Source organism: Pleuronectes platessa, chromosome 5 (assembly GCF_947347685.1).
Source record: "Pleuronectes platessa chromosome 5, fPlePla1.1, whole genome shotgun sequence".
Lineage (NCBI taxonomy): Eukaryota > Metazoa > Chordata > Actinopteri > Pleuronectiformes > Pleuronectidae > Pleuronectes > Pleuronectes platessa.
In genome coordinates this window covers 24,142,106-24,167,087 of record NC_070630.1, presented here as the reverse complement: position 1 = coordinate 24,167,087, position 24,982 = coordinate 24,142,106, and the positions used below count along the sequence as shown (strand labels likewise).

Below are 24,982 nucleotides of genomic sequence, written 5' to 3'. Positions count from 1 at the left end.
CCCTACTGCAGCCTGGCAGCGGTGTGGTTACAAGCTCACAGTACATTACATATAGCTGATGCTTTTATCCATAGCGACCAACAATAAGTCCATTCAACCATGAGGGTACAAACCTAGATCAACAAGAATCAAGAAAGTACAATTTTCTTCAAGAACGCCAAACTACAAAGCGCCACATGTCAGTGCAGTTCAATGACACACAAAATAGGCAAAGCATTAACAGGATTTAAGCAGAATTGGTCCAAATATGTCAAATAAATCCGCCATATAAACAAGCATGTTTCGAAATGCAAGTGGAGAAATGTAGATACATTATTCTTTGTGCTCAGAGCAGCAACACGCTTGTAAACTGGTCAAATTCATAAACTACGTATAATCTCAGGGAATATGTCACAAACAGCTGTAGTTGCCCTCAAACAGGGGGCAGCAGTGGCAACTGACATATCAGTGGCAGTTTTTGTTGCCACCGGAAGTGCTTCTACCAGCTGCCTACCAGCTGCCTACCAGCTGCCGGTGCCACGATTTGAGTTTGCTGTCTCTCCTCATCGGGCCTCCCTCTGTCTCCTTCTCTAAAGTGGAGCTGCTCCTCTGTCTGTTTTTCTCTTTACCCACCGGATTGACTTTTGTTTCCATCTACCCTTAAGGGACCAGTAAGGGGATGAAGTCCATTCAACAAAAAATATTCTAAAGACGATCAATAACTCTAAATATTGTAGCCTTATAAACAGGAATCTAAAGGACCTGGTTTGTGAAGGAAAACATACAGGTCGTTTAGAGAAATGGAATTGAAATGTGGCTATAATTGATTGATCAATTTAGTTTATTAGACTACACAAAAACTGTTCTTTTCACAAAGGATTCGTTATAAAAACAAAACAAAACGTTCACAAAAAAATGTATAAAAGAGAAAAACAACACAAAAACAAATGTGTGTACCTAAAAGGTGTAGGCTGAAGGATTAGCTACCCAGCTTCATACCCGGAAGACTTCAACCGGCAAACCTATAAGGTCCCAAAATTACTTCTATCAAATGTTTCCACCTTTATAAATAATACAGATTACTCCTCTTTCGTATTTGTTTATCTTGTTTTAAAAAAAAATTAACATGAAAAGTGAGATATACATTTGTATCATAATATTTACTCATGTTTACCCCATTCACAGGAAATTATCTTTTTTTAAATGTATATGTCTGTACCCTTATTTTCTTAAACCTGCCTGTTCCCCAGTTTATATTGTCTCAATAGGGATTAATCCCACCTCTGTACTGTTGGTAAGCTGATACACATACCAGAATATTACCATTTGACCCATGTGTGATTTCTGCATACAGGAAGAAAACAACCACGTTTGTATTTTTATTCGAAATGTTTTTTTTTCTTTATTTTGATTGTAGGGCCCAGGCCTTTGACACCCAAACACTCTATGCTGAAACTCCAGTCAGTCAGCATACAGCCATGTAGCCAAGATTTCAATTTGACATTTCAATGTTGCTAAATATTTTGGGGGAAAAAACAATTCCAGTACAACGTCTTTAGTACAGCATCATGCACAGCCAGTGGAGGAACATGCATTTTCAATGTGCATCTGTGGTCTATCTGGGTCGAGCTGGTGTCTGCACGCAGATGGTATGGATTCTCTTAATCGAATGTATAAATATGAAACGTTACATTGACCATGTTGTTCACTGCAAATGAACAAATCTATGGTTTCATCAGTTTTGCTCAGCACCATGAGGACAATCCAACATGCCCGATGGACTCTGCTACCCACAATGCTTTACATTCATTATTGTACTGGAATTATATATCCTGTGAAGAGAAACGGCTCAAACATGAGGAGAAAGGGGAAAAAAAGAATAATGTGCCAAGTTGTTAATTTCCAGATGATCTCACCCTTGAAGCGCACTCGCTGTGGGGCCACAAGATGCTCCCAGGCCACCAGCCGAGTGATGAGAAAGAGAAGGGGATGGGGAAAAGTTAATGAAATGGAGGCGGGGAAGCAGGGGCTACCCAGTCCTCGATTCCAGTTAGATGATGTTGATCGCTCAGCTCCTCACAAAGTGCACAAACACACAGGCTTTTATTTTTCAGTTAATACTTCTCCTCCCTCCCCTCCTGCACTGCTAACTCCCCTCTGCAGCAGTCGGGAGACACACTCAAAAGTGTAGAGTAAAACGAGGATTAACAGATCCAGAGCTAACACCATGACATTCCTCTGCTGTACAAATTGTTAATATCCTATAGGTTAGCTAAATGTTATGTACAAAGAAACCCACCAGCAACCATTTCAGCAGTAAGATGAAATGCAAAAACAATGTCACTCGTTTGTTGTTTCTATTATGGTTTAGAAAGTAATTTGATTACAATTAACCAAAAACGTGACGCTTAAGGTAATATATATATATATATAATATATATTCATATGACAAGGTTAAACAAAATCTACAAAGCAAAAAAAAAAAAGGCATATGTACATGTTCACCCTGTCCCACAAAACGATAGGGACCCAACTCTCGGGCTTTGCCAAACCCTTCATCCCTCCCTCCTTTCCTCATGTGCTTCAAGTGCTGTGTCGGGACAAAGCACACAGGAGGAGAACGGTTCTGGGTGATGGCATCTGAGAGCTCGTCCCCACACAAATACGGTAAAATTAACCACTGTCGCTTTATTGGATGAAGGCATAGATGCAAACTGTGGCGGTTGCTGTGGTGCGTGTGCATTTCCGAGTCTGTGGCACTGAACGTGGGAGTCAAACTGGGCAGGCCGTCACAGAGCCGACACCGGGTACAGCCAGGGATCGGTCACATTTCAAGGCATGCAACAAAACACACCAGTCTTCAACTTGCTCGTACCATTTCCATCTCAAGGTTTCAGCCGATATTCTTGCAGTATATGCATTTGATGCATATATGTGCGTGTAAACTGTGTGTGTGTCTACCAGGAAGTCTGTTTTAATTTAAATGCACGGACATTTCGCTCTCTATGTTTGATGGACTGTTATGGCGTTTTAATATACTTTATATGTCTCAATGTGCAAGAAAGCAGCAGCATCTATTATTTTTTCTAAATTCTTTTGAAGGAAAAAGACTGAAAAAAATACACGAATGTTCTCTGACGAGCAGAGGAGCTGATGAGTTGATATGGATACGTTTGCATTTTGTTGGGTTTTCACTTGTTTCCTCAGTTTTTGTTCAGAAACCAGTTGAGCAGCTGCTGAAGGTTCCATTAAGCAGACGTTGTCTGGGTGTTTTTCCAGACGTAGTCCAGGTGGCTCCTCCCCCAGCCACCTCTGCGCTCTCCTCAGGCCTCCTGGGGAGCAGGCCTCTTGAGGTCCCTGATCTGTTTGACCAAGTAAGTCTTTTCATCATTGAACTGTTCGTCCTCTGTTCTGTCGTTCTGGAACTTGCTGAGAAACTCGATGAGTTTGGTCTGGTTCTTCAGCAGGATGTCCAGGATGGGCTGCGTCTTGTTGGGGTTGGCCACAAACACCTGGTAGAGGAGGAAGCGGGTGAAGATATTAATATATGAAGATAATGATTGACTGATGTCAGTCCTTACTAATGTTGTTTATTTATTTTTTTGTAAAAAAAATCTGTTTGCAGAATGCTGAATGCACTACACATGTCATGAGTCAAGAGCCTGTTAGCTCGTCGGAGGGTTTTTTTGAGACCAGTTTTCCTCTGAGCCCTTCGAAGATGACAGACATACAACTTAAACCATGCTTTGTTTTTACCTTAAAAACATGAAATGCCTCAAACTGGATGTTGCGGCTTTTGTACCGTAGCAGATTCATCATTAGTTTGAGATTCTCTGGCTTGCTGATGTATTTCGTCATTATGGTGAAATTGTGCCGGTCGAGAAGCAGCTCCCCGAGTAACTAGATCGTTTCAGAGTAAGAAGAAATGTTTTAATATTTATTTCGAGTCAACAAAACATCACAAAATATAGATTTAAATAGAACAAAACTAGTTACTTGAGGGTAGATTTCAATTTGGTAATAACTGTTGGCTGTGGGGAATATTGTTTCTCTACATCTAGAAATTGATTGTGGTTTCAGAGCTACAAAACCATTACTGATCTAACATTTAATAATATCCACACTAATCTGAAACTATGCAGTCAATGTATAGTCAAAATCACAAGGAAAGTGAAGGAAACACTAGATAGGGGTTTAAAAAGACATGTAAAACATTGTTTAGGTCCACCACTAGATGGCGGTCATAACGAGAATAAGAAACTGTAGAGAAACACAACCCCTGACTAGACTTCATCTTTAATTAGCTCTGAGCAGAATTGCACTATGACATGAGACCTGTTCAGGGGCATGAGTCACGGTCCTTACCTTGAGGGACTGCCTTTTAGTCACGTAGTTTTCTGAGTGGAGTAACTTCTCATATTCACTAAAGAACTACACAGAGAGAGAGAAGATGAGTAAGAGGGAGATTGTCATCTACATGCACCATAAAGTGGTTTCACCTGCATCAGTGTTTGTATCAACTCAATGGCACAGAAATTAAACTTTACTTTAGAAATTCTTGGTGTATATACTTTTTGGGGAAACAATCATCTCAAACATAGTGATTTAAACAGCTAGTACATATTAAAGTGTTAAGACTGATTGATTAATGTATGTTCACTGTGATAAACTGCATTTGTTGTGCAATTGATTTCCCAAAAAGAAAGTTCAAATTTGATCTCATAATAGATAGTGGCTTTTAGTTCAGTGCAGACTTACTCTGTCATAATGCTTCTCCAGAAACTCTGCACTCAGTAGCTTGTGTCTTGTGAGGAGGTCCTGGAAATAGACAGAGCAGACTGTTAGAGATAAATATGGACAAATGGTGATGACTCAGCTTGATCCCAAATCTCTTGCTTTTAGGAAAAAGCACTAACAATATACTCAAGCACATGCAGACATCATCCTTAGAAATACATTGCCATTTTATTTAAAAAATACACAACAGAAAACCCCTGAAAGCTTGTTTTTTTGCATTGAAGCTTTGTTTAATTCATAGAAACATGTACTGCTGAGGGGTGTCCGTGTTTCACACAGAACACCTGCTGTGGGCAGCCTCACTGTTGTGGTGCGCTTGAAATTGTGTCAATGTTAATTATTAAAACTGTAGTGGCCTCAGTCCAATTCGTTTCATAATGATCTGAAATTGTTTTACAGTTTTTATAATAACATGTAAAGTCTCTCACTTGTTATTTTTTTTACTTTTGCACACAGACAGACAGACAGACAGACAGACATGTCTGTGTCAAGTCTATATTAAATGCTTTATAACATCCAGAACTCAGTCTTTGACTCTAAATCCTCTGTCCTGTTGTACTCTACCGCAAAAGGGAGCAAACATTTTCAGCTTCATACAGCTGATGTATCAGATTTATGGATTAAAACAAGTCTTATTGTGTCAAAACTAGGGTTGCAAAGGGGCGGCCAATTTTCAGTTAATTTCCGGAAACTTTGCGGACACTTTCCATAGGAATTTTGCAAAAAAAAAATATATATATATACGCAAATTAAACGCTGAGCAATAAAAACATCATTCATAACTCTATTTTAAAGATGTATGGAATACAGCACACGCTGCACATTGAATTTCAACCCTCCACTGTGCATTTCTCCATCACATGCGCAGATAATTCCAAGCATCCTTCACACTACAGCAGGGCTATTGAGGCCTGCTATAGTGTGCAGGATTAGTCAGGTAAGTTTCGATGATATTACTGGGGGAAATATATTAACATGCTGATTGAGGATTGTTCATCTTTCCATCTAGCCTCTTTCTATACATTTATTCATCAATTGTAAAATATTTATATCTCTGGCATTGCATTAGTGTTTTTTTACAAGCTTTTTTCTCATCTTATTCTACAGAACACTTCCACGTGCACTATCTCATGTGTGGAGACATTTCACCCCAGCCAATGTAGAAGGAAAGGCTGTGTACATTTGCAAATATGATGCAAAGACCTAATTTAAGAATGACACAGATCCAAAAGCATATAGTCAAGTGCCCAAAGTTTCCTCAGGGCTCAAATCAGCCTATGACAAAACAAATGTTGATATTTATGTCTGTATATGACAAGGTAAATACAGTTAGTATAAATTACCCACACAATTTCCCATTAATTCCTGTATATTCCCATGGGAAGTTTCCAACTTTTAATATTCCCGGAATTTTGCAACCCTAGTCAAAACAACAAAGGTACGACATGATTTGTATGACGTATAAATATTTTTTGGTCTTCTTTGGCTGCCGGCTAAGTTTTGGTTGTAGAACAATAAGAAAGAGAATGTTAGAATCTGTGGAATTGGCTTTCATTGCTGATTTAGTTGCCTAGTGTTCAAATTATGTTTGGTTTAGGTGAAACGGTTGTCATGGGTGTTCAGCCGAGCTTCTACCTGTTCTACCAGGGGTGTAGAAAGTCGCTATCAACAAAATTTAATTTCATAGGTGTCTGCAGAGGAATTAATAAGGCAAAAGCTATTTTTTATCTAAATAATTGAGGGAATAACAATAGCTGCAGCCCTAGAATTACATCTGTCACAGGTCATACATCAAACTATTTGTGAAGGCTCACCACAATATGAACAATGACCATCACAAATTGACTTTAAGTTTTTTCTATTATAATCAAAAGAAGTGCTGTGTGTTTTTGCATATAGAGCGTTGAGGTAAAATCCACTCCCGTGTCAAGACATATTCTAATGCAAACTGTAAACTGACATATTTAGAGCTGTCCACTTGTGATCAGATCCAAGACGCATGTTAATTCAACTCCAACTCAAGACCCATGGACCTTATAGGGCACAATTGACGATTATATAACGTACAATTATAACAGCCTGTGAGGTGATTTGCTTCTAAAAGTTACCCATTGCTATACTGCCCACAATGCAGGTATTACAAATCCCAACATGCAATGCAATATCCTGCAACATCCTGCACCATCAACACCGCAAAACACAACCCCACAACCCCCTCCTCCAGCTGACGAAATTATATCATCACCGAAAAGCATGTTTAAGAAGAAAAGCATGTTGGGAGTAGTTATTTTACTGTCACGAGCTGACCTGCCCAAAATCTGATGTTTGAATACCTTGACATCATTTAACCAAATTACATGAATATATTAGTTTTGTTACCAGCACACTGCATGATCAGTTTCTAATCTCACATTTAATCAGGAATTAAAATTCAAACTGATTTTCAAGGTTTTCACAGCTGAAGCTGACCTTTCGTTTGAAAAATCAGAGGCAGATTGATGAGTGCTTAAATGATTTACTCAGGTCTGTTAATCATAACACAAAACTATGCATACACGCCCCTTTCATTGCATCAGCTGCAAATCCACAGTCACAAAGTGTATACATCAGTGTGTCTTTCTAATTACAATATCAGCAGGAGCATCAGCAGCATCTATCTGCAGCCAATGCATCGCTTTCTGTTTGAGCTGTCAAGTTAGACACAGTGTTCAACATTAGATAGATGAGACTTATAGATTTATAGACAGACAGACGAAGTATCAAGGTGTAGGAAGTTGGGATTCTGAATATAGATTTCATGAAAGTCTAAAGCATATCTGCTGTGCACTTCAAGTATGAAACTTACATTTGAAATTATGTGGTCGGTTTCTTTTGCAAAGGAGTGAGCAACTTACTTTAAAAGTGGCAAATGCGTCTGAGGCGATGTCGAACGTGGACATTTCCACGTATATGAAGAAGTCGTAGAACTGCTCTGACCCCAGTGTGATTTTAGCCAGCGGTTCATGTCTGATGCACTCCCTCAACATGATACCGCAGTTTAGGGCAATCTCTGGAGACTCATACCTGGATCAAACAGACACATGGGACAAAGGTTTATCATCTGATAATAGCATAGGCTAGTACACAGACACAAGAGGTTAAAGAGGTGTAAAATGGTCTAAAATAACAATTGTGCTAATGAGGTCAGAAATGAATGACTAATAACTTTGTAAATAAAAGGCGTGAGTTTCCCTTACACATGGTTTTGCAGATGGTCTGTGAGTCCTCTCGGAACCCGGCATTGTTAGAAACATTTAAATCGGGTCCATTTCATGTATTTAAACACAAAATTATATAATGAAATATACAAATCATGTAAGGTTGTGTGAACCCAAGAACATGTCTTCATGTGTTTTGGATCAATCCTCACTCTTCCCCATGCATGCCGAAGTGTCCTTGTGCAAGATACTGAACCCCTAAAAATGGCCCCTCATAGATGTTGAATGCACTAAATGTAAGTTGCTTTGGATAAAAGCATCTGCCAAATGACATGTAATGTAATGTAATGTAATGTAATGTAATGTAATGGAAAGGAATGTAATGAGCTGCCGGTTCATCTTAAACAGGACATAACAGAAAAGACAATGGCAGGGTTGTTAGTTGCAGATGTCACATATTAAAAACATCTGCGAAATGTCTAAACCAAAGGTATTGTAAACAAACGACTTTCTGCATAGTGTGGTATTGTTCCCTATTTCAAGTGGATTGGATACATTTTTTTAAACATTCAAATGTAAATCTAGTTATAAAAGGGTCAAATCCTTGGTAGAGCGTCTGCTTGTGCACATTCCTGGGCAAATGCTATCATCTATCAGTTTTGTTTGCTTTCACTATTGCTTCATGGAGAAAGAGGATTCCTGGAGCACAGGAACAACTGATAAAAATGGTCAATAACATCACAGGAAGCTGGACAGACACAGCTTCTACCAAAATACAATGATACTTGATTCATACCGTTGAGCCATTTTTATTTGGCTTTTGAAAAGAATTTCCTCTTTGTATAGGAAGTTGCTTTGACTTTTCAATAACATGGCGTGTGTGTGTGGTCCAGGTATTACTCATGATGTGGGGACATATATTTGTTAACACACTCACATTCTGGGTACTTATCTTCCTTATGGGGACATGAGGTAAATCATTGAATTGTAAGTTGAAGATATGCTTTAAGTTAAGGTTAGGGTTAGGTTTAGTTTGAGGAAGTAGTAATATGGTTGAGGTTAGAGTCAGTCTTGAGGTTATGTCTGGAAACGGCTTGTGGGTCCGTGTGAACTGTGTGTGTGTGTGTGTGTGTGTGTGTGTGTGTGTGTGTGTGTGTGTGTGTGTGTGTGTGTACATGCGTGGGTCCTTACCCTTTAAGCAACATAAACAGGATATTCTGCTGAGTGCAGAGATACTCGACCGTCGGCGTGCGAGTGCCAATCTGACGCCTCAGGATGTTGTTGAAGATCTGAGCCACATCTTTCTTACTCTGGAAGTGACAGATCAAACAGATATTATCAAAGTCTTGAAACCGTTCTAAACTGTATGTGTACAATACAAAATATTTAACACAAAAAGATTTTATAACACACTTCCAAACTGACAAAGCAACCAGGTGGAGGGGAAAGTCCAGATTTAGCTCAAAGTGAAAGCTGAGGTGTTTGTGAAGTATCAGGTGTATGAAACTAGCTGGTAAATGTTAATGTGGAATCTGTAGACTTGTTATTTCTTTGCTGTTGCAATGAAACCTTTTAGCTTTTATTCAAGTTATTTCCGCACAGGAGGAAAGAAACAAGAAAAAAAAAAATCATATTTACGAATTCAACATACATCGAATAAGTGCAGTTTTTAATATCCATTGAGTTATGCTTATCTATTGCACTCATGTGATGTTCAATTTTTCACATAATTTTTCTTTAAAACTGGGAGGGAGGATGAGATCACACAACAAAGTGAGTCATGCTGTGACAGGGTGAGTCAGGGAAGTCTGCTGCAGCAGTTACCACACAGCACCGCTCTGACATATTGCAGGGAGTAGTGTTGCACGGTGTACCGGTACTAGAAAGGTACCGCGGTACCCTTACGTTAAAAGCGATACGGTTTTGCATATTTTTAGTACCGGTACTTCATTGAAATAGCAGCATCAGAGCGCACTCGCTGTTCCGCTCCCTGTCACTCTGCATGCAGACTGCGAGGGGCGGGGCTGCCAGCTCTCACACATGCAGGCGGCCCTCACTCACAGCGAGTGATCTCAGGGGAGACATGGCTCTTGCCGACCGTCCTCGGCTTATTGAAAAGAAAGATGCGCGGAGTGAAATCTGGAAATTATCTGGCGCGACCGGGCGGAGACATAACAAGTGGGGCGCGCGAACGGGAGGGTGAATGTGCGGCGCAACTAATGCTTTGACGTCCGCATCTCTTTAATGGCGGAGCAGTAAAAAAAGTCATTCTTTCTCGGGAGCCGGGGCCGCAACCCGCAGCTCTTCAGCCCCTCTGCAGTGGCTCCCTGTACAGTGTTCATATGTTGAACGGTAACGTGAGGGAACGTCACGTTAATTTGTCACGGCTGCTGGTTTTATCATGCTGGCCTGATACGATGCTGATTTGACAAATTAACGTGACGTTCCCTCACGTTACGCGTGTTTGTTTTTGCGCACTTCGAAACATTACACCCCAGTCACTTGAATGTGTTCTTGCCCTATTGCATGTATTCTCGTTTAAGACGTTGATCTAGCTTTCAATTTGGCTGCAAGAACGTAGCTCAGTTCATTGTCAAAATTAAACTCAATTAAGTAACCGCTATACATGCAAAATAACCTATAATTTCACCCATGTGGGCCTGTAGGCTAATACTAATAGGAATGCCATTTTTTAAGTGTCCAAAAAGCTGGGCAGGAACAAGCTGGTAAAAAAGGTAACCTTACAGATGTTTAATTTATTACTATCAGATAAACCAGTATCGTATCGTATTTGTGGTATCGTATCGGGTATCGTGATATTTTGGCAGGTATAGTATCGAAGTCATAATTTTGGTATCGTGACAACACTAGCAGGGAGACATGAGTTTATATCAAAATAGTCATGTCTGTCACGTACGTCCAAATGTCATCACATTACATTTTTGATGCATATCCCTTTCTCTCACGTACTTAAGATTAAATCAAACAACTTCACTGAACCCTCATTGTAATAAATCTGTGACACCGTGGCTCCACATTCTATCACGCGCAGTCATTCAAAATGATTCTCTCTTCTACTCCTACAAAGGACACACCCCCCCAGGCAAAATCTCATGATAATGTCCGTATGAGTCCAACAGAGCCGCTGTGGGGGTGTTGATGACGTTTGTGAAGTCTGTGTTGTTGTGAACGAGTCTGACTGCAAAATTTCTGCTGTGTTATTGATATATGAGGACATTCGCCGCACTTAATGCTGGAAAACGCCTTAAGTCTCACCTCAAAGTCAATGAGCCGCAGGTCTGCTACCAATGTGCTGAGTAAACCACTGTTGTAGAGCTCCTGGGCGAGCTGGGCCACTGCTTCTGTCTGGGGCTCTTTCTCATTCGTCCCATAGAGGATCTCCTTCATGGCCACCAGACTCTTTGACACCTCCTCCGTGATCTGAATATATGCATATGTAAGTAAACATAAACATACTATAAAGCAGATATCACATGATTTCAAGCTTAACAAAGCTCCCACAAAAATAATTTAGAACAAATAAAATTGTGAGTTCCATCGTACCTTCTCCGCCTTTTTGTCAGAGATGTCGGGCTTCTCGAGCACCACCATGTTGTCCTTAAGGCTCTTGATGATGTCCGCCGGTGACTTGTGGGACTTGCCAAAGGGGAAAGGCATCGTGGAGAGTTACCTCGAGCAACAAGACAGCGGACTGTCCACCTGAGGAACAAAATGTAAAACTGGATCAAAGCCCTGTTAATATTACAGTGCTGGACACTGACTTTCCAGATGGTATCTATCCAACACTGCACCCAAACCAGTTGTTATTGGAAGTGGATGATCTAGTCAGATTCAGTGAAGAAGGGGATGACAAATAAACATGCATCGCCTGTGACTCAGGTGATTTAGGAGTCACATAACAACCAGTCCATGCAAGTCTGGACAAAAACTGACTGAATAGATCTTGAAAATAACACTTACAGATACGTGTGGAGCTTCAACCAAGAACGACTGCTTGTCACTCAATGCTCATGTGATAAGACAAATAAGCAATAAAGCACTACAGTCTCCTGCAATGTTATTTTTACTTTAGCACCAATGCTGTCGTTCACTCTTCTGTGTTACTCAGACAAATGTATTTCTTTTGTCGTAGTGTGATATTAAAATAAGGACAGTATTGCTGGTTTCCCTAATATAGAATTTAATGGTGGCACAGATGTTGTACTATAGATGCGTTTCTTCCCATATAGGATTTTTAAAGTGTTGTGTCTGTGGCCAGAGTATCTTGCCTGTATTGTGAGTTAATAAATGATTTCTGGCCTCAGTGCAGAATATCAATAACAGCATCAGGCGATAGAGAGAGAAGCAGGTGGTCTGTTCGAGTCTGTCCCCAACAAGTGTACTGTTAGAGGAGCCAAGTCTAGTTTCAACAATTCAAGTCCATCTTTTAGAGCAAATGAAACTGCTGCTCTAGCATGTTCATTTGGAGCAAATATAGGTACACTCTGATGAAAACCAAAACTAGCACCTGCTGTGAAACAAAGTAGAAAGCCCTGATGCCAAACTGAAAGTTAAGCATTGAAGACAAACCCAACTAATAACATTTCCCAACATTAAAATGTCTCAACAGTGGAAACGAGGCAGAGAAAGGAAGTATTTTTATTAATGTCATATCTAGATCTGACCTTTATGCTTCATTGGGCAGAGGTACAATGTTTTGAAACTTCAGGTTATTGTTAGTAAATGATTAATCATGCGGAGTTTGCCATAACATAGACGTACTTTCACAACATATCCTCAGACCTGTGTTTGACCCACTCTCTGTACAGCAACGAACATATAAGTCAACACATTACAAAACACACTGTAAACCCTTCTCTAGAAATCTACCATAGAAATATCAGGAGCAATACAAGACACATGTGACAACAGGGTTACTTAACAAGGACCCTTATCTACTCAAGTGACTGACCCACCCAACCACCCTGCACACACTGTGGGGCAAAAGCCAAGTATTCTTAACATATAAGTAAGAAAATGTGGGAACAAACATCAATAGAACTTAATCCCACTCTCATGATCATTTCAACTAAAAATACATTTGCATTAACCATGCAACACTGTAGGACATTCATTTCCAGGGTCATTTTTAGGTTTGACACAAAACATGAACACAGGTCACGTAGAGGAACAAATTAAACAGCACTGGTTTAAAAGCATGAAACCAACCTGTTGTCCTGTCAGGCTCCTCTCTAAACTCTCAACGTGCCAGCAGTTGCAGCTCTCCTCTCCGGGCTTGGCAGAGAGTCCACATTTCAAAAGTAACACTGAGGCCAGGAATAAAAACCAAGCAGCACCAAAGTGGGAGGAGTACTTCACCATTCATGATGTGTCAGGAGTGACTGGCCTGAAATACTTTAACCCGGCCCGTGAAGGAAGAGTAAAGTCAAGCGCCTGAGTGGTGCTTGCTTACAAGTGTATTAATGCAGACACACCTCAACATCACCAGGTGGACAAATCCCTCTTTTGCACAGGCTAATTCTTGTTAATGTAGCCAGCAGGCAGCAGGAGAGCCTCTCTTCTGATGACCCTCTTCAGTATCGGTGACGCACATAGGGAGGTCACACATATGGCAGGTTCACAATCAGCTGATCACTGTTCACTCACATTGACTCCTTTATTAGGAGGGCTGGAGTAATGTCAGGACAACTCATGTCAAAAATACTGAACTAGCACAGCTCTGCAGACGAAAACAGAGTCCAAACCGTAATCCAAATCCAAATACTGTCTTCAGGGGGGAAGAAATACAGTCGTGTTAGACAAACCAGACTTTACACATTCACGATTACAACAGAAGGGAGCACAGTTTCCTAGCAGGAAACCAGTAGAACAGTGTCAGAAGACAGCGTCACTTCCAGCCTTCAGTCCACACAGCAGCAGATGCTCTGCAATGATCTGACAGCTAGCTAACCACCACTACGAGCAGCTAATGCTAGTCCACATATCTGGCTCACTTATTTACATGTATCGCTAAGCTATCTCTGAAACACCTATATCTGATATTTAACTTAACGCAGACCTATAATACTGCCCTGTGAGCAGCTGGTCAACATGAAGCTGACAGCGAGCACCACCCTTCTGTGTGCTCGCCATGTTTGTGATGGTATACCTACGTGCCTGCCACTCTTCACCTGTAACCAAACATAATATGCACTACTGATCGGGAAGGGATCACGTGTGCTGAGAAGGTGGAAACATTTGTTGATAAACTTCATTGAGCTCTCAGGAAATGCACTATTTACAGCACTGCAAGAGTGTCAGAAGTAGAGGAAAAATACTGTTGATTAAAAGAAAAGAAATACAAATTGTATATTAACAATTGTACTGTATATGAAGAAGAATTGCAAAGGTCAGGAAATATAGCCATTTTCTTCTATCTATATGTATATTTAATACAGACAGATGGACAGTCTGAGAGAATGTGTGTCACAATATCAATTTGGTTAGGAAAGAGGAAACTTCCCCATATTCACCACCATTAGGTATGACATGAAGTAATTGCAACAACAAAAAAAAACACCTGAAGGTAGGAAAGAGACCGGGCATAATGGAACAGGTAACATGTTTTGGCAGACTGCATGTCGGGTCTCGTTGAAATAACCAAGTATTAATGATGACTTGGATCTTGATCGTGTGTCATGACTCATGAGTAACTGTTGAATTACACATTCAGCTTCTAAAGGGTGGGGGCTACCCGTGTCACATTAGTCTCAAACATTGTCAAATTACCCTGAGAAACGTTAGCATTAACAGGAAAATGATGCGATCGCTCTGACTGCCCAACTCGGAGCAATGAATCCTTTCGGTAACACGTATAGAAGAATAAAAGGCATTTCTTTCGACTGATGACACACGTTTTACTTAGCAAAACCTCGCAGATTGAACAAGATCTAACGATCCCGTAACCAATCCACATGTTGCGAGTTTCAGGTGGAATCTGAGGTCAGTATCGTGGGTCCAGCTCCACGGGGGCACAGTTTGTGTTGGGGATAAGCACCTTGTCACGACACCTGTCACTTTAACCCTGGTGCCCTGGATGTGCGCGTCACGTTGCATCTCGCGTTGTGTGCGGCAGGTGAACTGCGTGCGCGCAAGGTGACGTTTCCCCCCCAATCTCTTTAAATACGTGTGAATCACACAAACACAAAATAAAGTTCAATTCCCGTTCAGGTCCCAATGACTCCTGATTCGTGATGGAGGTAGAGAGTGAGCGCAGGTCAGCGGAGGGCTGAGGGCACGTTGCACGGATACCCGACATGTAAAGTGCAGCTGCCGCAATCCGCTGCAAAATGAACGTAGCGGTAAACACTGCTGTCCACTTCACAACAGAGCTGCTGGTTATCCCCTCACAGCGTGTGTGTGGAGGACAGACACAAGGCCTCAGCGGGCCTGGTGCTAACAGACCGTCTGCAGCTTCCTTTCGAGCAGCTAACACCGGAGGGAGGGAGCCTCTGACAGCCCGTTTGGTAACGTGCTGCAGCTAACGTTAGCTAGCTGTCTTAGCATAACGTCAGCTAGCTGTCTTAGCACAACGTTAGCCAGGCCTGACAGGGGCTACTCGCTAGCCTGTACTATGAGCCCACGCTCGACTTTAGCAGATCATCAGCTAGTTCAGCTACAACCTCTGTGTTCGCTGAGAGCTGTCTTGTCGGCTAACGCTAGCGAGGGCAGCTAACTGGCTAACTTCCACACAGCCGTTTTGGGGCTAATGAAACCTTACATGCGTGCACATATTTATACGTAGCATCATGTATACAATAGAGTACCTTGTAAACGGCGTTCTCACTCGTTTCCCCCGATTTGTCAGGACAGCAGGAGGCAAGTCCGGGGCTCCTTGGAACAAGAAGCGCTTTGTTTTCCTCGCTCGTCGCCTCCCCTTGTTTGTACTATAGTTAATTGTGCGGCCCCCGTTTCCTAATTCTCTCTGTGAGTGCAACCGCTAACGCTAACAGCGCAGCGCTGTTCACTGACTAAAACTGCGTTTACCGCCCCCTGCGGCCGTCTGGCGTCATGGCAACCGCGCTGTTCCAGTGCGCGGGGATGGCAGGTGGTCGAAGGAGGGCGCGTTCACGCCTCGGGCACGAATAACTGGATGTACAATGTAAACATGTATTCTATAATGTACAGTGTTCTGAGACAATCGGGGGAAAATACCTAAAAACACACAAGATAACTTATCAATTACATATATATACTTTCGCATTGTCATGGTTTTAATTTTAATAAAAAACAAAATTCTTGTAACAATGACTGAAGAGGCAGTTTTTTTATAAAACATGCCCCCTTGAGCTCCTTAGATATTTCAAATCTTACTCAGCTTGTAAAATTGAAGAGGGACACCTTTTTACACCCAATAGCACTCTAACCTGTGTTTTTCATCTGAGCTACTATAATATATCGTTTAACACTCACTGAGATAATAATCTGCACAGAGTACTTGTATTTTTAACATACTTTTGCTTTTACATCTGCTTAGTCTTTGTGTACTCTTGCGCAGCTGCCTTTTTGTTTCCAGGGGCTGCATGTGGAGGCTGGGGCGGAGGCTGTTCCTGCGATGTCAGGTAAATGATCAGGCTGGAGCTGGCTGACAGAAACCACAGATAACAGGTTAGAGTGCAATTTACAGACGATGGCTGGAAGCAGAAGCTGTGGATTCCTGCCCCAGACGAGTAGAGCAGTGTTTGGGGATGCAGCTGGATGTGAGATGTTGCAAGTGATGGGTGGTTAAAACTGCTGAGGCTGGATGCTGACTGTTATGGATAGAGAACTGGGCTATTAATAGAAAGCAGGACAAAAAGTACAGCAAAAATCACCACAAGACAAGACAACAACCAAACAAGCTAAATTGACCGTTGACTGTTTATCAAGATATTAGTAATGTAAATTAAAGCCAGCAGTATTCTCAGTCCAAAACTCCTCTTTGGGAAGCAACCATTTCAATTTCTTCCTGTTCTATCAGTGGCCTTTCAAAATAGGGTGTTATAGTGATCGGTTGTACATTGTCAGGTCTTCTTTTATAACATAAAAAAAAACATTCAGGAGATTAAAAGGTCATGGAACATAAAATATTTTCAATTCAATTCATGAGGTGATGCATAGTCTAACAATTCTAGTGATGCTGTATAGGTCAGTTGGTTGGTAGCTTTACAATATATATCCACTCCCCATTTTTCTCTCTACTTTCTTTTAAAGACCCAATTGTCACTGAATGTAAACGTATGTTGTACTTGCACCTGGATGCTGAGCTGACGCTGGTTCAAGCTGTAGCAGATGCAATGAGTGTCATATGCTGACAAACACATTTTGTACACAACACAGCCCATATGTTGGTGTTCGTCAGACAAAGAAGCAGAACGACATCTTACGATTAAAAGTTAATAAATTAAACAAAGTAACAGTATTTTGCCTTGCACTGCATTGATACATCACATATAATCTGATTCTGCTGGAAACATCCATGTGAAAATACTTTTTTAAATGTCATTATATTACTACCATGCCATACAACACATAGGGCTGTAAAGTATTTGATATCCCTGTGATGAATGTTTTGAAAAGACAACAGAATGACTTTTAAGTATGACTTCCAGCAGGGATTTTACTGCTCTATAAACTTTGTTTGTTTTGTTGGTTTGATAATTCGCTGTAATTTAATATTTCTGTAATTAATAAAGGTGAAGAGATTAATGATGTCTAAGAATGAATTATTTTTGGATGAGGGGATGTGCTTTATCATCCCCGCATTTCTCCCAGGCAATATCCTCCCCAGTCATGCTATACTCCTACTGGCCACAAGAGGTCCCTAGACTCTCTGTCTCTATAGCCATCAGCTGACTTGTTTTCTTTCTCCATCACCTAAGCTTCATTCCTTAACTCTGACCTGAACCCACTGCCTGCATCACCCAAGTAACTATCTGTGGAGGTAGTTGAGAGTGGACATTCACTTACACCGGAAAACAATCAGTGCAGGGGAGAGCTGTTAGTTGAGTGATCCTCAGGTTTAAAAGGCAGCAGCAGAGCTGCCTCAAACGGGGCCAATCAGGACCGAGAACACAGGAGAAACACTAGTGCTGAGCTAGTCCCTTTAAGTTGAAGTTTGTTCATGTGTGTGGTGTTTCAATAAAGTATGCTGAATAGCAACCGAACCGTCTCTGGCTGTGTATGGGAGAGCCCTGTGGCATGGTCAACTGCCACACTATCCATGAGCCATTTCCACCAGATCACCTGTGTTTGAGGCGTCTCCTCTTTACACACAGTTTAACTTCACAGGACCGAAAACTAAACAAGTTGAGGAAAAACTTTTATTAAGGAAACTGTTGATGAATTTTGGACCGTACATCCTCACACATTACTGTATATGACACTATATGTTATGTATACAGTGTATATTACACATAATCTGTACAGGAGAATAATGCCAGTCTAAATTCCCTTCTCTCTCTAAACAGTAACCAAGGTCAGGACCAACCAACATAACATTGTAGTGTCTACACTTAGAGTCTTTCATGTCTAGCTCCGATGAAAGATATACTGGGATGCTGTGGGAGACATTTTCAGACTTGGGGTAGACAATCGCTCATGTTACTCTGTTGGCGTTTGTATATTGTTCCACCTTCTGGTCTCCTTGATGCATCAAGTCTACATTAAAATCTTCTGTATAAGACATCAGCTGCTGCCTGAGTTCTCCTTTATTGTTTTGACTACTTGTCCTGTCTGTGTGTGATATTTTTGACAGATTTTGTCACTCTGATGATGTGGCAACTATTCAAGATACAGTCAGGAAACTTATTAACAATTGTAGTTAAGATGAAAACATGTTGACAGTGATGTTGACAGTTAGTGTCTCTCGTTTTTATTATGAATAAGTAAATACTGTGATGTAAACACTACAGCAGTTACATCAGCACCACAGCGTGGGAGACCCTCCATGGACCAAGAAGGTGGGGTAGAGGCCATGTTGGCAGCTCTGCAGTACAGCCCAGGTAGAGTGACAGCAGGTAAGATGTGTCTGCTGAAATCTGTGTGTGAGTTCAGAGTCGTTAACTGTTTGCAAGCAAATATCCAGCATGATGACAGAGGGCTTTGATAGTGTCAGGCCTTTCCAGCCCTGACACAAGAGACCACTGCTATCATTTGCCAGCCTTGACCTTGTATCAGAATTGTTGTTGGATTTGAAAACCTATGAGCTGGAGTTCAGAGCCAAAACTAAAATAACTTTGTTATATTCACTGACTGTAGCTCTTTCTGTTTAGATAATAAATGTGTACCTACACTTACACAAGGTTTACTTTATAAACATGCTTCATTTAAATCCATTGAACTGAATGTAATTACCTTCATTATCAACAGTCTAATCAATACATTGTAATGTAATGTAATGTAATTCTGTTCAATAATAAACAATTACTAAGCTTTGGTTTGTGTTTGTTTTATTATATCTTCTAATGTGTTGTGTACTTGCTTTCTCTCTGGACAGTGGCGTTTATCAGTGCTGTTGTGAACAAGTTGTCAGCTCAACAAGCTTGTAAATCATGCTTTGGTCCATTGTGAAATATCTCAATAACCCTCTGATGGATTGCAACAAAATTTAGTACAGTCATTAATGGTTCCCTGCAGATGTATCCTTATGACTTTTGAGATGTACAAACTTTTCTTTCAGAACCACCATGAAGTGTGATTTTGAGGGAACAACAATTGGATGGATTGACTTAAGCTGTTGGACAGACATTCTTGTCCCCTGCAGGATGAACCATGTCAGTGTATTGACTGCTCATGTCATCACTCTGACTCCCTCTTGCTGCTTGAAACAAGTTCAAGTCACTGATGATGACGTTGCCCTGGTGATTATCACAGCACCCATCTACCTGAACTAAGTCCTTTGTGTGAATGAGCCTTCTCATTAAAATGTGGGCTGATGAAGGGTTAAAACGTAATGATAACTACACACCCTAAAGTGAAAAAAGGAAACAAATCCCATGGCCACATCAAAAAGAGGATGTTGACATTGAAACTTGAAAGGTAACACAGGGTTTCTCAACTCTTCAGATAACCCTGGTTATTCCAGCCCCTGAAATGATCATTTGGCTGTCATCTGATTGGTTAGTGTGGTGGAGCTGGTCATCCACTGGTCACCTGCCAAGGCCTCAGCGTCCTCCTCCTCCTGTGCGTCCTCTCTGGAGGTTACTACTCTCTTCATGCTGATTAGGTTCGGATGAATGGGGGCCTTTGTTCGGACGCGGTTCCCACGACCCGGCATTCGCCTGGCAGTCGCGTGGCTCTTAAACGCCCCCCCACCCCACCTACACCCCCACCCAAACTTTAAGGGAACTAAAATAAATAGGGATGGGGGGATGGGGTTCATCTGGTCAATCTGACATCTGCTCACCAACAGTTACCACAAACGAGTGTGATTAAATTGTGTGTGTGTGTGTGTGTGTGTGCGTGTGTGTGTGTGTGTGTGTGTGTGTGTGTGTGTGTGTGTGCGTGCGTGTGTCAGTGTGTGTGTGTGTGTGTGTGTGTGTGTGTGTGTGTGTGTGGGCGTGCGTGCGTGTGTGTGCACCAGAGCGGACGTTGTTCTCAAAAACAAGAGACATGTGTGTTGTGTCACCATCAGTTTGACTCTCCAGCTGCAGTAGCTGTTGTGCCATCATCTCCATGCTATTGATGGAAATCAGTGTACCATTAAAGATGACAGGCCACAGGTATGAGAGTGTTGTTATTATGGGCAGATTTGTCCTCGGGTGATTTGTCAGTCTATTGTGTCCTCCCCTGAGCTTTGAGGGGATGGGTCTGGGCTTCTCCGCAGGTCGTGTAAAGTTGCTGCTGAAAAGAATGAGCGACGGGCTCCCCGGTGTAAAGCCCGGTAACTGCACACTCTTGTTCATCCCTGGGAGAGGAGGAAGCTGCAGTCTTTCCCTCGGGTGGTGGGTGGAGAGGGGGTGGCGCATGGTTTCAGGCTGGACATCTGTAGCTTTAGAGCGTTTTTTTTTTCTAGGCCGGGTCTCTCGGTTATTGAATGGAGCCAGTGACCTGTCAGTCTTGACTGATGGGACCCCGTGTGTGGGAAAATCCCACAGCCAAAGAGTTGCGGCATTCACATGCTAATGTTGCCCTATAAATACGAGGGCCGTGGCGCGCCGAGGGCCCTAGAGACGCGCTCAGATTAACGGGAGAAGACACAGGAGCGGACAGACACCAGAGGGAAGGAAGAGCATGACTGCTTCATCCATGGCGCACAACATGGGGAAACATCCCGGTGCCAAGGCGGAGAGAAAGGTATTCTACGCACGGATGTACAATGGGCTGGTTTTACATAGGTCCACACACGCCTCGTGCGCTCCAGCGTGGAGCCCCAACCCTTTAACCGACTGCACCTCTTTACCTTCACAGCTCAGAAAGCCACTCATTGAGAGGAAACGGCGGGAGAGGATCAACACTTGTTTGGACCAGCTGAAAGACACTGTGATCGGAGCGTTCAGACTTGATGTGAGTACTCCCTCACGCCTCTCCTCTCCATCTGTGCGTAAACACGCGACGCTGAATCGTGTTGACTGAGACGCTGCTCGTATCTCAACAGCAATCCAAGCTGGAGAAAGCCGACATCCTGGAGATGACAGTGAAACATCTGCAGGACATCCAGAGCATTAAACTCAGCGGTGAGGGACAACGTCTCATACAACCTGTAGAGTGGACTTTATGCATCACAGTGGTTAAGTTGGTTCTAATGCATGAAAACTTCAAGCTGTCATGTTTGTTTTCCTGTCTGATGTCCTGTGATCCAAGGCGACATTCTGTGGATTCCTTTTACATCATCTTTGACCTAGTTGACATTGGCCAGCAGGGGGCAGCAGCAGCATATATAGGGCCAGATACCACAGCACCCCCTTCAAATGTCTATACAATAAGCTGAAATGTGATTTTAAAGGAAAGTTATAATCTGGCCAGATTGTTTTTAATAGTTGAAAGACTTTGTGATGGTGAGTGTGAAGGATTTTGTATTGCTGAGTAGCGCACTTTGAGTAGATGACAGTAGTTCACCATGATTACTTGATAAAGTTGTGCCTTCACCACCAGGGGGTGTTATTACTTCAACTCCAATTCCCTTCTTCCCCTACAGATTCCTCATCAGGCCTGGCGGCCCAGCAGAAATACAGCACGGGCTACATCCAGTGCATGCATGAGGTCCACAACATGCTGCTCACGTGTGACTGGATGGACAAGACTCTGGGCTCCCGCCTGCTCAACCACCTCCTCAAGTCCCTGCCCAGGTCCTCCGACGAGCATCCCCTCACCCAGTCCACGCACAGACACAGCTTCCCCCCTCCAGCCGGCCAAGTTATCCCCGGGACACCCCTCAGAGGGGAGTGCCTGTCTGGGAGGCAGCTCCAGAGAGAGGGGCCCAACTGCCATGTAGCTGGACGTCAGGAGAGGGCCGCAATACACAGCTCCCACCTGGGGATGCTGGAGATGTGGAGGCCCTGGTGAATGGGTGAATTCATGATCTTGGTTCTCCATTTTCTTAGACCATCCTCTGTTATGTATCTTATAGATATGGTGCTCAGAAGACAAACCTGTGGGACAGTTTGGTTCCAGTGATTATTATTGTAGGTGTGCTTTAATGATCCTTTTCTCAGTACTTCTCTTCAGAAGTCGACTTCTTGTAGCCTGCATTATAGAAGGCTCTTATTAATCTTTCATGTATTTATTGTATTAACAGCTTTATTTATTTGATGTTATAAGGCATGACTTTTTGATTCTTAGACCACTTGCTTGCTGTTGCATAGATTTGTATGTCTTCCTCCACTACTGTAAAATTAACCTAAACATTATAATAATAAAACTAATTTGACATTTTATTCAGATTTGATAGTATGCCATGTTTTATGTGTGACCTTTTTGTTATAGTGGCCATTGACATAGCATAACAACAACATAGCTTGGTCTCACATTGAGACCCCCCCCCCCCCCCCCCCCGTTTGGCGTTCAGGTTAATTACTGATAGAATCATTAAACTATAGATATGAGGCCTGTTAAAGTGTTTAATACTGTAAAATCATTCAGTAGAGATTAGAATAACAATAATACAAGTGAAATAATAAAACTAAACATTGTGAAAGGTGGTTAACATTTGAACTCTTTATTAGAGCTGAATTAATCAATATCTTTAGAAATGTCATGTGCTGGCTGTGAAATGGGACATTCTCTATGACAGAGTCAATTGCAATTCTGCAGCTCAATCTGTCTTTTAGCCTCTTTTAGCTCATTGTTTCAGTGTAAAAAAACGCCAATGCAGAATAATCCAGTCTGACCACATTTTCAGCAGCAGCAGTTTTCAGTAGATAAAGTCAGACACTGATTATCTGCCCAGCAACAAGTGTCAAGTGAAGAGACACCTAGCTAAGAACAAGCTAGTTGCAAATAGGCCTCCTGCATTTTAGCTCTGTTGGAGTTTTGCTGTGTGACCATTGCTGCTATCAGACATGCACTGATGACCCTTCTAATGCGCAACAGACACAAAATGAAGAAAACAAAAAGAAAACAAATATCTCTGGGTGAATAAGTGGTGACACACACACACACACACACACACACACACACGTAGAAAACACATATGAAGATGTCAAGAGAGGTGGAGGTGATGACCAGTGTCTGTTTTGTAAAGAGAATCCTCAGGGCCAATTCTCAGGTCATGTCTGAAAAGGGCTTAAGACATGAACCAAAGCTTAAAGGATCCATGGGCCTTATTTCACAGAGTCATAAAAGCTATTACAAATAACACTATGGCTCGGTTCTACTGTAAACAACGAAAGTGAGCCATCACCTGTGCTTTCCTGTGATGTGTAAAATATCTATAAATGAAAAAGGCTCATTGGATTTGTCAGGTGGCCAGAAACACTGTTATTCCATGCTAGCGAGCAAGTTAGCTACAACCTCATCAGGCGATAACATTGGCAGCTTTGATCTAAAGGTCAATGCAACATCATCAATCAGTTTCTACTAACGTGTTTTATCTTGTAAGGAAATTACAGTTGTGTTTCTCAAAGCTATTTCCACGTTTTGAAAATGCCACAGTAGGAACAGCACAGGTGTTTGATAAAATAACAATGGCTGATTTCCAGTTACAGCTCCTGGGACATTGGGACAAAGAAATCTTCATTGTTTGAAGTTGTTGAATGAAAAGGTGACTAAAACCTGGACAAAATGCCAAGTTGTCTGCATGGCTTGATGCCAGAAGAGATAATCTAAGTTTGAAATGGGATATGATTGAACTCACCCTTCAACATTTATCAGGATGGAGGTTTATTCATATTAAATAAATGAATTAGGCCCACAAATTGATGTTTTAAGGCTGAAGGCTGACCTAAAAATGAACAATGAGTACAAGCAACTAGATTGTACAATGTTTTTCTTTACGTGCAAGGTCGAAGCACAAGAAACAGGGACTCCGGCCTATAGTTGTTTCATTTGACGTCTGTAATAGTATAGAAATAGTAGAAGATTGAAAAAAGATCAACAATATAAGGACAGACAATCATAACAACTAGCAACAATGACAGAAAGGAAAGTGAGTAAAGCCATGGATCCCATGAGTTTTGACAGGGGGGCTTGGAGCATCAATCATCTCCATCTGTGAGCAACACCACCAACTGTCTGGTCAGAGATATGGTGTTTATGCTATTATACAGTTGTGATTCATCATTTAACTTGAGTTAAGCAGAAAGGTAGAAACGTGCATCTGGTCAATCCTGCTATTCTTGCCGTTATGATTGGTCGCCACATGGCGCCAGGCGGCGGGTCTGAAGTGGGGAGGGAGAGGGGGCGCCTGGTCCCTCGGCTCGCTCAGCAACAAAAGCGAGCCGAGACAGCTGCTCTCTCCGCGGTCCACATCATTAAAGCTCTGCTACAGGGATACAGGGTGGCGAGGTGCCAACGCCCCTCCACTTCAAAGG

At 42.0% G+C, this 24,982-nt stretch overlaps 2 protein-coding genes across 3 annotated transcripts; one reads left to right on the top strand and one right to left on the bottom strand.

The window, feature by feature from the left end:
- Positions 1-802: 802 nt before the first annotated feature.
- cab39 (calcium binding protein 39) lies at positions 803-16,005 on the bottom strand. 2 transcript variants are annotated; one of them, XM_053422825.1, is made up of 9 exons: positions 15,800-16,005; positions 11,538-11,693; positions 11,250-11,414; positions 9,165-9,283; positions 7,671-7,839; positions 4,738-4,797; positions 4,345-4,410; positions 3,736-3,879; positions 803-3,491 (listed from the first exon to the last, which is right to left on the bottom strand). In XM_053422825.1, exons 2-9 carry the CDS (start codon positions 11,649-11,651, stop codon positions 3,303-3,305), a joined length of 1,026 nt encoding a protein of 341 aa, XP_053278800.1. In that variant the 5' UTR covers positions 11,652-11,693; positions 15,800-16,005; the 3' UTR covers positions 803-3,302. The 2 variants fall into 2 exon arrangements, with proteins under 2 accessions (XP_053278800.1, XP_053278801.1); XM_053422826.1 differs by lacking the exon at positions 15,800-16,005 and adding an exon at positions 13,203-13,344.
- Positions 16,006-20,762: 4,757 nt separating this feature from the next.
- On the top strand, positions 20,763-22,904 carry her8.2 (hairy-related 8.2). Its single transcript, XM_053422950.1, has 4 exons — positions 20,763-21,308; positions 21,423-21,518; positions 21,610-21,688; positions 22,150-22,904. Exons 1-4 carry the CDS (start codon positions 21,246-21,248, stop codon positions 22,515-22,517), a joined length of 606 nt encoding a protein of 201 aa, XP_053278925.1. The 5' UTR covers positions 20,763-21,245; the 3' UTR covers positions 22,518-22,904.
- Positions 22,905-24,982: the final 2,078 nt, after the last annotated feature.